Source organism: Amia ocellicauda, chromosome 1 (genome assembly GCF_036373705.1).
Source record: "Amia ocellicauda isolate fAmiCal2 chromosome 1, fAmiCal2.hap1, whole genome shotgun sequence".
Lineage (NCBI taxonomy): Eukaryota > Metazoa > Chordata > Actinopteri > Amiiformes > Amiidae > Amia > Amia ocellicauda.
Genome location: NC_089850.1, coordinates 8,770,060 through 8,788,896, shown reverse-complemented (window position 1 = coordinate 8,788,896; position 18,837 = coordinate 8,770,060). Strand labels below are relative to the sequence as shown.

The 18,837-nt window shown below is 35.1% G+C and overlaps 1 protein-coding gene across 7 annotated transcripts in view; it reads left to right on the top strand.

Annotated features, from left to right (window-relative positions):
• The window catches only part of LOC136759823 (myelin transcription factor 1-like protein), a 138,661-nt gene that overhangs the window by 42,269 nt on the left and 77,555 nt on the right, over positions 1–18,837 (top strand). For all 7 annotated transcript variants that reach the window (XM_066715264.1, XM_066715180.1, XM_066715342.1 and 4 more), the window contains exons 2-4: positions 5,693–5,747; positions 5,966–5,999; positions 8,854–8,916. In XM_066715264.1, coding sequence (XP_066571361.1) covers positions 5,693–5,747; positions 5,966–5,999; positions 8,854–8,916 — 152 coding nt within the window. The remainder of the gene's footprint in view (positions 1–5,692; positions 5,748–5,965; positions 6,000–8,853; positions 8,917–18,837) is intronic.

Here is an 18,837-nt window from a genome sequence, read left to right as displayed (position 1 = left end):
TGCTTATATATAGTATTTGCAACTTATTATTATTATTATTATTATTATTATTATTATTATTATTATTATTATTATTATTATTTTCTGGGACAGAACACTCTGCTAAAATATGTATTCATGGAACTTCATTATGGATATCCAAGCTCTGTGCATGTTTGTTTTTCTGTTTGGTAGCTTTTTTGATTATTTTTGTTTATTTTATATTTTTTGTCATGCTTCACTGATGTTACATTCTGAGTACAAGAAGGTAACATTAGAACAGTGTCTGCTCATATATATTAGCGGCAAGACTGATAGCAAAAACAGTATGCAGTCGTAAGTGTACACAGCTTCCAGCTACTGGGGAAATCCAGGAGGATACAAATGAAAGAAACGTATTGAGATGTTATGAATTCAATCAAAAACAATGAGGTCTCTCCTGTGTGAGCCTGTTATAGCTGGGAAAAATGATAATGATAATATTAGAATTCGTGGAGTAGCATGCTGCTCTGGAATGTTTCTGCTTGATAGCTCAGTCACTGGACTCATTAACAAAGACCAATGTAAACATGTATTTATTTATTTTAAATACGGCCAAGCATATCATTTTAACACTGTTAAATAAAATAGGTTGATTTTCAGATATATAACTGAGGAAATTAACAGCTGTATCTATTCTAGTAAAAATATAGAAGTAGCTCTGGAATTATTTAGAAAAATATACAAATTATAACAAAAACACTGCTTCACTGAACATTTCTACATGCTTTTCATATTTAAAATAACAATAACAACAAAAAAAACATTTAATGTCAGTAGGTTTTTGTCAGTAGAAGCAGTTCCTTATACATTTCTGTTAATTCCAAGTTTATGTGAGTAATCCCTACTGACTTCATCGTTTTTTGTGTTTAATTTGAAACATTATTGGAGACTTATAAAAGTGCTCATTTTTTCAATTTATCCCTAAAAGGGAGGTCAATTTTCTGCATGTCCTAACTGTACTTACAGCCTATTTTTGATATTCTCTAACCAAGCTCAAAAGAGAACTTTTGGAGCATTTAGGAAATGCAGATCTTTTTTCCCAGTTATTTTGTCAAGCGGAACCCTTTTTATCAGTATAGGATATGTTAATAAGGGATGCCAATATACAAAATAACACCATTCCTTGTTTTAATCTATTTCACAAAGTTATTGTAGGATAGTAAATCTAGTGTTATTCAACTGTACACATTTTTAGACAATTGTACAAAACAGTGCATATTTACAACTGGGCTCATTCTTCATTGCAAGGTTAATATTGATTTCAGGCTTTGCTCTTAAACATATGGATTCATAATAGTGAATTTATAAGTGTTTTTTTATTATTATCATACTTTGTGAATGAACAGAATAGTCACCTAATAAATACAAAACTGATACATCTTAAATTGTCTAATTCAGTAAAGGCAGAGAGGGCTTGAATGTGGTAGGATTTGTGTATTCTTGAGAGAGATGTTAGATTTTCAGTGTTTTCTTTTCAAAATGAAATATATTTCATGTTCCATCCCTGTTTTCCTCTTTCACACCAAATGTCGCTTTCTGTATCAACCATCAGGAGGTATGCCACCATGGTGTGAGATTGATAAGTTGTTAGTTTTTCCTGAGGTAGGATTTCCACTGATTGCCATGGAAACCTATTACTGCTGGAGAATAAATATTCAAAGCTTTGCCTGAGCACTCTGCTGTTAAGGATTTTTAACATTATTAAGCTAAATGTATTATGCATTGATCATTTTTATTAGATCTACAATATTTTTAATGAACTTAATGTGTGTATGTATATATATATATATGTATGTATGTATGTGTGTGTGTATGTATGTATGTATGTATGTATGTATGTATGTATGTATATATTTATGGGGTCTTTAACTTGACTACTTTGGATGCAATTTCTGACCTTTTTAGTTGCATTTTTGCTTCTCTGTTTCATAGATCAGCTATTTTTTTAAAACAAATTCAAAAGAAAAGTTCAGGTGAAAATGTTAAGCTATGTTTTCATGATTTAGAGCCCTTTATGAGTAACTACATTAATTTTTGCAATTTTCCAAAACAACTTACACCAAGTACAGTTATATCTCTTGTGTATGCAACTGTCAAATGAAGACTGACAAACTAATGTAATGTTGTCTAACAAAGACAATTGTGTATAATACTCCATATATTTTAAGCAATTTATTATTATTATTATTATTATTATTATTATTATTATTACATTTTTTTTTTCAGAATGTTGTACACTCTTATGGAAAGACCTCACAAAATGTATCAAATCCGTGTTTTGTAGCTGCATGCTCAATAACTTCCATTTGTTTATGTTCACAACATATATTTTCATATAACAGTTTTTTACAGCCATACATTATTATACAATATAAGATGTGGTACATTAGGTTCTCATGTGGAAAACCCCACTATGTCAAATTGAAAATTATAAGGTTCACTCTTACTCTTGATTTAGTGAGTGCTAGTTGTATGTACAGTGCTATACAGACCTTAAAATAAAGTGGATTCGCATGGAGATAGTATGTATGCAACAGAATTATAGCACCAGCAGAAAAACACAGAACCACAGTAGTTTGTGTGAGCTTTGCATTGTGCATAAAATGACTAAATGTTACCATAATTAGTAACATACTGTCATACATGACAGGGTTTTAAAGATTGCCTGAGCCTGAAATAAAAGGTAAATTGTGTGTTTAATATTTGCAAAACTGACCATTATATTGATCATATAATGTATATATATATATATATATATATCCATCCCTAATTCACTCATTCTGACAGTACATTATATATTAGTTTAGACTTTGTTGTTCTGTACATCAGTATAAATGCAATACAGTGGCATACGTAATATTAAGGCAGGTCTGTTGGTACTTATTCGCTTTGAATATTACAATCAGAATGTGACTGACATATTTTTTCTTTTGTGAAAATATGTATGTCACCTTTCTAACTTGTTCTGTCCAAATGACAGAAGTCTACAACCCCTGAACAAAAAACATAATGTGTTATAACCTCTGTATGGCTTTTTTGCATTTTTTTATGCCTTTTGAATAAAATATTATCAGAATAGATCAGGATGAATAGTTTGGAAGTTTTGAGGGCCCATTGGAAGGTAATCGATAATTGATACAGTTACAATTCTGTAGACTCTGTTTTGTTGCTACTGTCTACATGCACAGCTGTGCTTGTACTTAAATTGCATATATATTGTGGCAGTGTGGGGGGGGGGGGTGGTACCCACACTGCTTGGGCTCTGTAAGGCAGGGCTCAGGAAAACAACAAGCGGACATGTGGTATAAATGTGGTGATTTATTGAAAGACAATGCTGGAGATTAAACAGACAAAAAACAAATAAACACCTATCTCGTCGTTGAGCCTACATAAACACATAAACGTGTCCCTCTCTGAACAGAGAGCTAATAGTAAACACGACACAAATAGCATATAATCAAGTCCGAAGTCCAAGCCATTGTCAAAGTGCAAGTCCAAATTCGTACTGTTATTTGTAAATCCAATTCTCCTCTTCTCTCTGTTCACTGGTCTGGGCAAATGCAGCGCAGCTGGGGGTGATGACTTACCACATCGCCCAGCATGTCATCACATTATGTATATACATATATATATATATGTTTTAAGGGAAATACACAGATTATTATTGTACTGAAATAAATATAAACAATAACACATTGGCAGATGCTTGGGATTTAATATCCCTATTGGTACTTGTAGTCAAGGGTGAGATGGGGTTTGTTCTCTCTCCCAAAAGTTCAACTACCTTTTAAGTTCAATGTATTAAATACAAATTAATAATGCTTATTAATTGATTTACAGAATACTGTATTTTTGTTCAGTACATACACAATAATAATAATATTAATAATCAACAATCAAACTTGACAATTTCTAAATGTTAAGATGTATAGGTAAGTGCTGTTTTCTTGGTGGTGCATTTATTTTAAACTTGGTACTGTATGCTGTAATTCAGTTTGCACACAAACCAAACCATGATTGCACTTCTCGATATATGACAAAATACTCCAACAGTAAGTTAGCCTATACAGATGTCAATTATTGTACACATTATTTGTATTTCTCTGTTCAAAGTTTCTAAAATACCTTTACTCTCAGCTGTTAAATTAATATTTCGCAATTCTTTTGTGAAGGCCTCAGTCAAGAATATTGTGATACAGACAATTGTATCCTTGATTGCATCTGTTGTTAGTGGAGCATTGGTTCGTTGGATTTTATGTGAACCGTTTTAATATATATCACATGCTTAATGTTTCTTTTAACTCTGTTATTTATGACTGCTATGATTTGTTCAGAGTGAGTAATACATGGCTTAACCAATTTTGTCTTGTGCTAATGACATATGGGGATTCTGTGTGTATGACACTGTTATAAACTCTACAAATGGTGATTTTAATACTGTTCACTGAATGGGCAGATTTCTGAGAGAGGATCAGTGCATAATATAGTGGTAAAAGAACCATATCAGTTCTGCACATGTATAGATAGATAGATGGACAGATAGATAGATTTAATAATACACATTAACAGATTAAGGTGACTTGGAATGAGTTATTTTTCCAGGGTGATGGTTTTTCCATTAACAAACAGTTATATTATAAGAGATATAGACAGACCTTACAGATACCTTGAAGAAATACCAGTCAGTTCACAGGATCAAATGCAGTGAAGCCACAGTTTGTTATGGTTCTCATGCCATTTTATATAGGGACATGTATTGACTAGGACTTGTCTGCTTACTACTAATTCAGAGAGAGTAGCATTATTTATAATATGTTGGCTATATCTTCCATTTAATTCTGCTCTTTGAAAGACAATTTTAACATGTATTGGTGTAATGGTGTAATTGGTGACTATTCTGCTCATTAAATAAATGTGAAAAAGTTGAGTATTGTTTTAACGTCACGTTTTATTTGGTAGGATACCTCATTTTCGCTAAGTAATAATAATAATAATTATAATAATAATCATGATGATGTTGAAAATTGTATTCACAGGAGCTGTTTAATGTGGAGTCCTAGCACAAGTCTGTGACCTTTATTTGATTGCAGTTGCTTGGGATTCATCAAAATAGGGTCTGATCAGGACAAACCAATTCAGAAGTCCAGAGCATTTACCCTTATCGCTAACCTATAAAAAGACACCAATGTGATAATTACTGTTAGTTTCCAAAAGCAATTATAAAAACATTTGTATACATGCCCTTTCTCTTGGGGTCTGAGCATGTTCCCTTGAGAAAAAAAAACATGTAAAATATATTAAATCGTGCAGACAGGCAGAATTTGCAGTTCCTAATCAATCCTGTTTAAAATCAATTTTTCCCCAAAAATTGAGAAATCATACATAATAGTTTCCGATTTGCAAATGACGAAATCGGAACTGAAAAGACAGTCAAATGGACTCCAAATCCTGTACTGCCATTCTTTTTCCCATACATTTAAAGCACTCGATCGGGAATAGACAAATCCGCCTAATTTTAAAATGGGATGGTGATGTTTGCTTACTCTTAAGTGGCTTTCTGTGTAGGAGCCTGCTAGGAAGCTGCGTATTGTGTGAGGATGGTACCATGGTGTGCATTGATAGTCTGGTCATGCAGGATAAGGACACTGACTGCCTGCTAATCTATTCCCAGATGGAGTTGGATGCAGACGAGAAGCGCCATCGCACACGCTCCAAAGGTATCCGAGGTACGTCTCCTGCCTCACTAAATCACTCAGGGCTATTGCTCAGGGTGACCTTCATCCTCCAGTATCTCTCTGCACCTCTCTTTCTGACCCTTTCTTTTTTTTTTAACTCACTTTTTTTCTCCCCCATACAGAAAAAAAAGAAAGTTACCTGCAGTTGATGGTAAATATTTTTAATATGTCTGTGTATTTTTTTTTCTTCTTCCCCCATCTCTTCACAGTGCCCGTGGAACCAGTAATACAAGAGCTGTTCAGGTTAGTGTGCTCGGAGCAGAAAATGCATCCCCCCCATTAGTGCGGGGGAAAAAAGGAAAATCATGCCTGTTAATGGGTGTAATGCACTTTCAGTTTTCATTGTACACTGATGCACTGGTGAAATTAGCTCTCCAGAGACCTTTGCTGGAAATGTATTTGGCATCCCTTCCCTCTCTCTCTCTTTGTGTCTCTCTCACTCTCTCTCACTCGCTCTCTCTCTCTCTCACTCGCTCACACACATTTGTATTGCTCTTTTTTTTCCATCTCTGTCTCGATTTCTCCTCTATTTTTGTCGTACTCGGATGGTGGGAAGCTGACTAAATGCAGGGTGTACGTGCATTAGTTAAAGGCTAAGCTGATGATTAAACATGCACAGCCACACATTCAAAAGACAAAAATAAAATCGTATACGTTCCCCGTTTGCTTCCCCTCTACGAGTCGTTAAATATGCCCAGTGTATTTCAGCTAGTTCTGCAACAGCAAAACCAAACCTTTAAAAGGCAGTTCTGTGTGGGAAAAGTTTGCCTTGTTTAGCTGTAATAAATGTCAGGCATGCTGTTTCTGATGACACACATGAGTTTCAGACACTTTAACTTGGGGTATGAAGGAACATCCACACACCCCCCACACACACACACACACACACAAACACGCACACACACAGTAAAAAGAAAAGAAGACTGAAATGAAGCTGTGTTGCATGTTACCCTAATGTGTATTACAGTCAATTCAAAGGAAAGATGCAGTCATTATTTACTGTAATGCAGACATCTATGTTTCTTTCTACTCCCCTTAACATATCCAGATGCATACTGTATCGGCTTTTCTATCATGATTAATTTTCGAATAACAGCTATCATAGCAGCCCGGGTAATTCTACATGTAGAATTATTTTGCATCTGGACACCCGAATGAAAGTCAGTTCATTAGTGGGCAGCTATAAAAACAGTGTTTCTAGGCCTGCTAGACTCAGGAATTACAGACCCTGGTGTAATTTGGAACAAACACCAGTTCATTACACGTAAAGATGAAGCTTGAACAAAATGTGTGTATGGGTAATATGTTGCATTTGGTAGTGGTCTTGTTCGTTTGGCCATTATTTAATGTATTAATTGCATACACCTTGTGTGAAATAAAACCTTAGAAACAGTGCTTTGCAGTTTGAAATGGAAATGACCTTAACATAAATAATCATATGCATTGCCTTAGTGCAGTTAAATTAGCTCCTTGCATGTATTGTGGCATGTTCATGCTATGTAGTTCAGACATGTGAATTACATACAAGACATTTCAAACAAAGGGACATAATTCAATTATATGCAAGTTAATGCTTTTGGTGAGATATCAACAAAGACTGAGACGTGTCAGTGGAGATAATATTATTGTTTTTGTGGGTGAAATCTCTACAGATATAAATCTGATGGAGTATAATGCCATTCATAATACCAAAAACATGTTTATTATTATTATTATTATTATTATTATTATTATTATTATTATTATTATTATTATTATTATTATTATTATTATTATTATTCAAGTTAATGCTGGCATTCTGTTGGAAAACACAAACAACAAAATCAATCACTAAAGCTTGGTTGTGTGCATTTTTAAATGTTTATTAGAGATATGCCAGACATTGGTGTATTTTATGCATCTCCCCACAGTATGTACTTTTTTTTGCATTAAGTCAGTAGAAGAATGCATATTTTCTTGCTACTTTCTTAGCGGGTATATCCATATACGTTTAAACACAGGGATATAAACAGACTTAACAAGGGGCTTTTTTCAAGGTTTTCTCAAAAGAGCTGTTTGTTAAATTCAGAAAGGTTTAGCCATTTATTGCCATCCTTTACAGTATATTTGAACAGTAATTTGGTTGTACATTACCTGGATAGTTTTACAAATGTACAAGTCCAATGTAGTCACCTTGAAGATTTCAATCTTCATCTTTGAGGGGATATCTCCTCTGGGCTGCCAACTGTCTGACGCTTCGTTCCATCCATGATGAGATGGAAGCACCTGTGGTTTGGCATTTCTCCAGCAGCTGCCAGAGAGATTTCAGAGAGATAGCAACAAAGAGAACACACCCCTCTGCACTGCATAACACTACATTTTGTACACCCCTGTTGTTTGCTGTTTTCTCCTGATTTGTTGAGTTACAAAATCCAAAACATACATTATTATATATTATAATGATAAAATACAATAAAAAAATCTAATAATAATAATAATATGAAAAAGAGTACTGACCCGAATCAGTATCTTTCTAAGTTTGGTCACTGGCAACTAAATATGACCCATTTCAGTTTTGGTTGGAACCCCCTCCTTCAGCACAATGTCATGTGTTTTTTTTTCAGCTGGAATGGTCTTCTTTTAAAGGACCTTTTTCCACCTGGCTTCATAGCATTTCCAGATCTCAATGTCATTATAATTTTGTGTCCACCTTATTCTCCCTGTTGACTTTCCAGTGTTTTCCCGCTTTGCTGGACAGTAATCGCTAATACTTTTAGTGTTAAATGCATCTTGTAGGCTCTTTGTCAATAACGCCAATCAATTTGTCCCACCCCTGCTGTCATTTTAAAAACCAGTTGTCATGGAGAGACTGTGTTTCAGATATACCCATGCATGCTTGATTTATGCTGGGGCAGTGCCTCTTCAGATGTGCCGTTGCTATGACAAAACTACAACATTACATTCACTGTACTGCTGTATAAGAGGGTTATAATTAAACCATTTATACTGCTAAATATTCTCTATGGCCACTATATATGTATATATATTAGTGGCTTATCTGTTTATTTATATGAATGCAAAATTGCTCAGAGCTGAATTTTATTTCTTGTTTTTCTAGCTGCCCAACGCCAGGCTGTGATGGCAGTGGACATGTCAGCGGCAAATATGCAAGACACAGAAGGTAAAAGTACCCTTTATGTACTAAATACACTTTAAAGAACGCTTTACTGCCTGGAATAAAAGGTACTGTACATTGCTACAAAATAGGATTCAAGATTATTTAAGAAATGTCTTTTGACAGCATAATATACCAAGGCTATACCCCATCACGAATCAGGATTACTGTGTAATGTGTAGAGATCATTTCCACTTGTCTGGTAAAATGCTGGCTGTCTTAATCAGAGGGAGGGTATAATGGTAAGGACAGCAACTTCTTGAGCTATTCTGAAAAAAGGGAGGTGTACATTGTATTGAACACTGCGAATTTGGGAAGCATTTCATGTAAACCCATATATATACCCATATATAGTCCTATTTATATAGACATAGACATATAGAAAAATGAATTCAAGGACATGCACCAGTGTTACTTGTATATCTCTAAATAGTTCATCCTAATTATTGCCATTTTACTGTTCGAAAGAGGAAAAAATATTGTAGCAATATTATACAATTTTTGGGGTATTTTGTTTTTACTGATGAGTTGCTTCATGCTCTTCAAGTCTTCCTTTTTCAATTTCTCAATAGAATTTGATATGGGTCTGGAATATTGTTAATGAAGACAGAAAAGGTAACTGATTGGAAATATTTATTGAATATCAGACTGCACTATATTTGCCTTATATAAGCCTTTTGTTTGGTTGGTTTGTTGATTTGTTTTAAGTTTGCATTCATAACCCATAAGTTATTACTTGAGGTTTAAAGCCCATCCTTTAGTCACACTACCACAAGACAACTGTTAATCACTAGCTAATAATTTGAACAAGACACAGTACTTTACTGATTTTATTTGAGCAAGGGTATGCTTCATAAAATCGTATTACTTTTCATGTCTTTGACTGCCTAGTACAGCTACAAAATACTGTATATTTAGTGCAATTTATATTCAGGTTACTGGTTAAACATGATTTTTGTGTTGTTGTTTGTTTATTTTATTTTTATAGCTCCCTAATGATGTTGTCTTTCCAAGGAAACCTGTGTCTGAAAATACAAGCTTTTTACACTCTGTTCTATTCAAGTAATCACATTACAGAGATTGTACAACAAGTTTTATTAAATTCCAAAATATGAACCTGAGCAAATAATTACTTTGAAAATGCTATTATTAGGAACCAAGAATACGACTTATTTTGAACAAAGGTTGGGAAATCAATCTATAAAACCGGCTTGAATGCTACATTAGTTTGGTTAACTATGGAGATGTTCAGTTCAGTTTAACCCGTATATATTGTTCTACGGATCTCCAGCAATAGGCAGTTTCCCAGGGTGCTTTTGCCTTTTGTTTGTCACCATACAGTTTTTAGAGCTAGGGAGGCATTATGTTTTGTTGCTGTCCACTACGACAATAGAACATATAGCACTGGAATTTGGTGGGGCCTTTGTGTAGCATATTCTATTGTCTTGCACTTTACCCTGACATTAATCGTGTGCTGTGAAATATCAAGTGTTTTATGTAGACATTAGAACAAGAGAGGCGTTGAGTTAGCTAGTAGTAGAGTGTCACAGCTGATAAATAGGTTACTAGTAAATTACCAAGTTAATGAAACATCCTAATGATTTCAGGGTAATTAAAATGAGAGCTTCATGACTTCAAAGCATAACCATATCATTCCATTCTGTTGGGGTTTGCAGCTGTCATACATTTTATCAATAGTGCTATAGAGTTGCAATTTAATACTCTGGCAATCACAGGTATGGAAACTGCACATGGGCAATCTGAATTACAGCTAATGAAGGAGGGAGAAAATAGGACACAATTTGCCACCAATCTCCCCCGGTTGGCAACCACATGACATATTGACTGCACATACGCTCAGCATTCTGTCACATCATTTTGGTGGTATATCTCCCTCGGTTTCTGACAGTTCAATCCTAATAATTTCTCATAGCATATTTATGCTGCTTGCACTCTCCAATAACACTCATCCAATGATATTTAAAATGGCGCTGATGATACCAGTGGTTAAAATTAAAAAACTCATTGCCTACTTTGTGAACAGAATGAATTTAGGTTGAGATTGGCTTTGTCCTCAGTGTCTTTATCTCCAAATTGCGATAATATCTAAAGGATGGAATTATAATGTGTTTCATGGAGATACCTTTTGTTTAATCCATTATTTAAAAACAGCTGGGTTGCACTGTTGGCTCTACACAGAAGTATAAGGTTTAAGAGAATATCCTGGTTATTCATGCAATGGGACAGCCTACAGTAATATAGTGAAAGATATGCAGAGAGGGACATATTTTTGCCTTATTTTGCATATTAAAAATCACATATAAGAAATCATCCAATCACAGAGCAGCATTTCCACAAATTCCTATACCTCTTATTTTGTGTATGAATGTCATCCTGTTCAGACAATTATCAGTATTTAGTAATTCTTCAGTTACCAACGACACTTAAACGTTACACCACAGAACACTTAAATGCTAGTGTTGCAAGTTTCACGGAATGTACATTTGTTTTTAATAGTTTTGTTATGTTTAACCAGCACAGATCTGGTCAGATACAGCAGATCCTGTACCAAAATAGAGATAAAGGGGGTTGACTTTTTTTCCCTTCACTGTAATGAAATGTGTGCGTCTAATCCTTACATGTAATTCATAATAGGTTGAGAGAATGGTGCATCTTATATAAGAGATGTCGATTCATGCAGTCTGTGCAGCCAGAACCTCTCAGCTTTGCATCACAGTCCTCTCACCCAAACTGCACAAGATGAAATCTTTTATACAATGAGAGGCACCCCCTTCACATGACCTAGTGACTTATAATGGAGTACATACCATAATCCATAGATACTGAAGAAAATAGTAGTTGTGAATATAAAAGTAAAGTAAAGGAAAAGGAAAACAGATAAAAAGAGGAGACAGACAAATTATAGTTGATTTAAATTGTATATCAAATCTCTGCATACCAATGGAAATGGTATAATGACATATTCAGGAATAACCATAAAGATTGGTCACAAGGAAACTGGAGAAAGATGTAAAGGACACGAGAAAAAAAGCTAGGGTTAGTAAAGTTAGTACCTGAGAAGAAAAATGGGCAAGGCAGACTGAAACTGTTGTGTTGTGCCTGCTGTCAAATATGAGGATGGTAACGTGAAGGTTGTTTTACTGGTAACATAGGATCAGGGGCCTTGAGTAGCCATAACAACATGCAGACTTGAAACCTATTAAAATGTGAGATTGTGGCTGCCAATATAAGACACAATTTCTGTGCAGTCTGGTACTAAATTTCTTGCATGTAAGGATGGGGGATGCATTCACAGATGTCAGCAACTCATGTAGGGCTATAAAATAAAAATGGATACTTTTGTCCATGCATCAGTTAGGGGCTTGTATCTGTATGTAACATAAGCATGCATTGTGACCTCTTATTAAATGTTAAGTATGTTCATTAATACACATTGTATTATACCAAAGTGGTATTTTTTTCAGGATTGTATTATTTACGTCTTCATATTAATGAAAAAAGTATGAACTGAACATACTGAAACAGACACATGGGAAAGATAGAAAAGGAGATTCCTTTTGGTCCTGTGTAGTCTGACAGCTTGAGAACCTAAGGGCTGTAGGGCTGTGTATGAAAAACTCCGAAAATGTTCTGTGGTTTGGTGAAAGTCTCAGTACAGGACTGTTATCTACATTTAACTGTAAATTGTAGTTGTTTGGAAACATTAGATGGTAGTGATAATGGCAGGTATGATAAGAGCACCAATTATGACATTTTCTTCTTCTCATTCTGGAAGACCACACCACAATAGGGAAAATAAAGGACTCAGACTGACACCACTCTCGGGGATAGTTAATGATAGCCAAATAGAAAGGTCTACTGTGAAGAGACCCTAGAAAAATTAGAATCCACCCGAACTCTGTGGCACTCATAGGGTGTTCCTTGGGGGTTCCTGTCATCGTCTGCTGATGACAAGGCCCCAATTCAGACAAACAATATCTGGATGATAGAGTCCAGTCTGTGCTTCAAGCAGGAGCTTTTGCTAGTGCAGCCACTTGAAATCCCCATAATGACACCTTTTGGGGGAGTCTGCAGTATTTCTACTACTATGTGTCCTGGGTCACTTCCAGCCCCCACATTTGGAATCAGAGTTCCCACTCACTCAGTAGATTAGGCTTGTATATAATGTTTGATTCATGTTGTGATTTTCCAGACATACAAAGAAGTCTCTTTCCCTGAAAGGGGCATTTGGCATGTTAAACTTAGAGGGTAAACATGCATTTGGTGTGATTCCTCATGTATAAAGGATACTTTTATTTTAATTTTCCTGAAGCATGTAACTTCACGTAACCTCTGCCCACTTAAACACAATGATATCATATTTTTATTACACTACGATATGATGAGTATAATTATATTCAATACATTTTTTTTAACAAATGCATGTGAGTCCTAACATCCTTACCAGTTGTCACCATCTCTATATTATGCCAACAGTATTCAGAGCATCATTACTGCAGTGTCTTACCACCTTCTGGCACCTCCTTCACACATCTGTTTAGATTACCAGTGTAGTTCATTTTGAGATTTTCTTCTAATTTGAATATTTTTATATTGATGTTGCTACCCTTGTAATGCTGTGTAAATGTACTACATGTCTTGTAAGATGCCTGGATAAAGGACACACACATATCAATGTTGATTAAGGAGACTGACTTAATGTGCTGACTTTAACTATGAAAACAGCTAACAATATAATAACTGTTAGTATCACAATCATTTAATGTCCTGATCTGTTGCTTAGAAGCACATACTTGATCTGTTTGTTGTCTCTTTTCAGTATTGTAGCTCAGGTAAATATATTTGTATTTTCTGTTCATGTTAATGGATGCTATTGAAATTAGTTGTGCATCTTCAAATAACTTGTAAAGACAGTCTGTCATAGTATAGTTTGCATTATGCTTGTACAAGTCATTTACACAGTAACATTTATGTATTTTAAACATATGCACCTTTGAGATTTGAATTTGAGTTAGCTATGGATTAAGACCTTGGTTGGTGCTTGTTTACCTTTTGCTAAATAATTTCTGGTATGAATAAATCAGTTCTGTTTTTTTAAGTTGATATTTCAATACACACATTAGTTAGAGGCTATTTTTCTTATTTTTTCTCCTTGTTTATTGTGTTGTCATTAAATAATGCATAACATGCTGAAATGGACCTTTTTGTGCCCTTTAAAGCAATGTGCTTATCAGTGCAAATTGTATTACTATGACTGAGGTTTTAATATGATTATTTTAATTAAGTATTTAGCATCATGGTCTACTTTTTCACCATCACTTTGTAAAACTTGAATGCGAAAAAAAAAGAGATATTGACTGTTCCTCTCAATCTTTCTTTGCCATTTATTTAGATGCTTTAGTTGAATTATCCAAGATTAAGCTGCTAAGGTCCAGGATTAATGGGCTCTTACTGACTATTGAAAGGTAGTCTAATACAGAGACACCTTCACATTTGGCTGGGGATTCTTTTTCATTATTTACTACATAGGCAGCATATTAATTCTCCTTTTTTCATATTGTCTGAAAGAGTAGTCTTTAGTGTACCCATTACTGATGTCAGTATTTAGCTGATAGACACTGCTACTCCCCTTATGTATCGATTAATATCGAAACAGAAAAGAGCACTAAAATAAAGCAGTTCATTGCAACATGTCTCTTGAAAGCATACCTATATGAAGCACTGTTTGAGTGCTGTACAGATTGCAAGATAATTAAAGATAAATTAAGCAAATACAAGGGGCTGATCCATCAGTGTGTGCAGTTCCTTCACATTTCTTAAACTCATATATACTACTGATCAGTGTCCTCATTTGAATACTTATAAGGTGTTTGGACTATCCAACAGAAGCCTTAAGAATATAGCATCATTAATATGTTAATTAGTCTTTCAGTGCTTTTTGGACAAGCCTGAGAGCAATATCCTTTTCAGCTATACTGTGAAAGGCATTCACTGCATATAGATACAGCTTCAAATGTTTACTGTAAGAACCTCCAAACGCATTTATACGTTGCGAACAAGAAAGAAAAATATGCAGTGAATGGCTTACCACTAACTGAAGAGCTTCTCACAACACTGAATTCTTCTATTTTGTCTTCTAATAATTATTTTTTGAATTGTTGCCATGGAATAATCAGCAGACGCTTGTGCGCTTGATTTTTCCACCCCGGCATTCTGTTTTTAATTCATACTTTGAAAGTCTTCAATCTATTTAAAGATTTGTGTTTCCTCTCTTTGGATAACAGGGAGCTGGTGGTTTGTAATATCAACCTAAATTCTGCTATAAAACAAACAAAAAACTTGGCGGTCTCTGGTGGCACACCGTGTTAAAGTAAGACTCAACATGAATTCCTAATATCATTGATTCTTGATCTTGCTGAAGTGAATTGCTAAGTAGGTTTTACTTCATTATATTGTGGGCGTTCATTTAAGAACAAAACATTGCTGTGCAGTGCAGATTTAGGAAGAGAAACTATGCCTACTAATGCATAGTAATATATAGGATATTTTAAGGTCTGTGTATACTGACTAATGTCGGAAAGAAATATCGTAATTGTGTTGCCATGAAGATTCCAGCATTTGAGGGGTTTCAGGTGTGTGTTTTGGTTGTGTGTGGCCCTTGTGCTGGGGAGTAATGTGGCATTAGAGTAGGTAAATAGTAATCTTGACTGCTGAAACCTCGTGAGACTCAAATACAATTCCTGCTCTGGTTAACGTGGCATTTTAAAGGTATTTTAAATGCAAAAAGCAATTGACCCTGCACTTAAAGACGTGCATCCAGGGGGATGTGCTTTTGAGTGATATGTGCATGACTTTCAAATGCATGAACACCCAGCCATTCACACTGGAGCTTCTGGGACTCGGGAGTAAAGTGGGGGTAATTCTCCTTGATGCATGGTAGAGTTCCCTAGAAAACAAGTGTCTGGTAGGGTGAAGTTGATGCTGTTCCGATTTAGCACAGACTTCCAGAAAGTTAAAGTCCGGCAACCTCCATTTAATTGATTGACTAGATTAAAAGAGGCCCAGACTAGATGTAGAGATCATAGCATACTTTGTATTTGTGTTATTCTTCCCTTGTCCAAGGAAGCACATTTAACATTAATACCAGTACTCAAGCTGTTTTTTTTCTTCTTCACCTTTTCCTTCTCCTCCTTCTCTTTTTCCTTATTTCAGTGTATTCTGTAATTTAAAAGACTGCTCAATTGAAGGGTCTAATTCTATATATATTTAGATATACATAGATGCCCGGTTATTGATTTTGTACCCATGTCAATCTCTACTTGTAAGACAGTAGTGTTATTGTTGAGGCACATCCAAAAACTGCAGGTCCATGTAACATTTTATGTATTTTCATTGTAAGAAATATCAATGAAATACTACCCAAGACCACCTTAAATGAAAGGTATAAAGTGCATACACATCAATCAAGTTACTGTAAATAAAATCCTTAAATCAAAGTTAATTGATTTTGTATATAAAGATAATTACTGTTGTTATACAATCTAAATATAAATGCAGTAAGGGACATTATGAAACTCATTTACAATTTCGATATATTTTTTAAAAGAGATACAAATATTTCCTTGGATTTAGAATATCATCTATGTATTGGCATTGAGTTGTTGCTAGCTGAATTGACTAAATATTAGTAAACAGTGTGGGTGTTTCAGTTGAAATTCAGCTGAAATACCATATTAGCTGCTTCTTCAATCTTTTTAAATAATCATGTCTTCTGGACGATTTATTAAACATAGATTATTTTACAAAGTCTGCTCTATTTTATGTCTGCCCTGTCAAGTCACCAGTGCGTTAAATTCAGCTTGCTCAGGGTAGGTTTAATAATTACTTTCACTTGACGCTCTTTACACTTCTGAAAATGATTGACAAATTTGTCTCCCGTGTCATATGGTCAACACACCCCCTTTAAGCTCTTATTGGAATTACAGGGCTGCTGCAGACAAATTACACCTTGGGTAGACCTTTGCCACTGAGAAAAGGGAGACGATAAATTGCAAACAAATTTAAATGAGAACAGAAATGGCCAATAACGCCTATAAGAACATGGAAAGACAGGAGTAAATCAGCCACAAGCAATGTTAAAATAATCAAGGAAATCAGTTGTGGCCTTTGACCTGTGAAACTTCACTGTAGTGGAAGAAGGCATTAATTTTTTTTTTAAGAAACTGAGTCTCCCGGCTTCAGTGGAAATGAGATCTGTAACCCTCTGCCCTGCTTTGAGTACCTGGCATTCTAAAACATTGAACCACCTCAACAGCATCACCCTGAAGTGGCCCAAAGAGCATCACAAGTTAAGAGTCAGCTTGTACAACACGAAAGAGCACTACAGTTGAGGGGAGACCGGGTCCTTTAGCTGAAGAGAGAAGACAGAATCATATATTGTCATTGCTCATGCTGCTGCCTGACCCCCATAGCACTCCACGCAGAGCACTTTACGTCTATGACCATGATTCTTAATGAGCACTCAAACAAACCAACAATTTTTATTATAATAAAAAGTAATCGCAAATGGGGAAAGCTATTTCTGACCATACTTTTTAGCCTGTACAGGAGTGTTCCTGTCAGATTCATACCTTAGGAGGGCCAGATGCTGTTCGCCATAGGGGATCTGTTAGTTTAATAGCTGGGTAAATGTTAGCCAGATGTGGTGAGCTGTTCAGTCATTGTTCGTTCAATACCATTCAAAGTTTCCAAACTGGAAAAATTGACATTTCACAACATTCATTTCCATAGAGGTGTTTTTTGAAGACCATGTATTCCAGCTTTGGTTAATGCCCTAAAACAAGGTCGTCCAAGTTTTTTCAATATAAATCAATATAATTACATTTAGCTTTAATTACAATTGATCCAAGCCTGCTGCACGATACCGGGTGGCAGTCCGGTACCCAACGGTAGCAGCGGGTAGGTAGTTAAGCCTTAGCTTCATGTGTGCTAGCTAATTAAGAAAAAGTGTATGCAGGAAGGGCCCCGGGTTCAGGTAGGCCACATTTGGCCCGCCGGCAGCATGTGGGACATCCGTGACCTACAATATATTCTATTTCAAAATCTTAATTTTAGAAAGTTACGTACTGGCATTTCCAAGTAAAAAACATTCCCCCATTGTTTTCAATCTGCCAGTGGGTTTTTGTGGTATTAAAGCCAGATACATTGCATTTTTGTTTTTGTGAAAAAACTTGGTAGTACTATAATATAGTTTGTCTAATCATGATCAACTATGCAGAATATTATAGTACAGGTTGATTAGCTTCATTTGATAGGTGTCACATACATGTACTCCTTATAATGTCCATATTAAACACTTGCGCATCTAAGAAATTCCAACCAGGCGAAAAAGTGTAAAGTGTTATTCCCCCCCCACACACACACTTACTTATATTAGATACTCAATAGTGGGAGAACTGGAAAGACATAATCATTCCTTTTATCATGCATAGCCATGAGTTGCTGTTTGTTTGATATTCCTCAGTCTTTACAAAATAGCTGCACTTCAGGTATAATAAATAAATGGTTTACCCAATTCATTACATATTAGTTAAAATAAATACATTTGCTTTTGTTGTTTTTTTAAAGTATGAATGTTAAAAGTACGGTTAAAAATAAGATTTGTATTCCATACATAAGCCTAGACCAAATCAAAACTTTAACCTACCCATGAATCGCAAACTACAAACTTGTACCCTATCGTGTTTTTTATTTGTAGGTAATTGAAAGTGGCTGCTAACAATAAATGAACCCAAGATTGGATGCTTGCTTGTAAATTGCGATGGTCGAATAGGTTAAAGTCTTGAATCTGGTCAGTTTTGAAAAACTATGACAAAGGTGATGGTTTGTCATTGACTTTGCTCACCA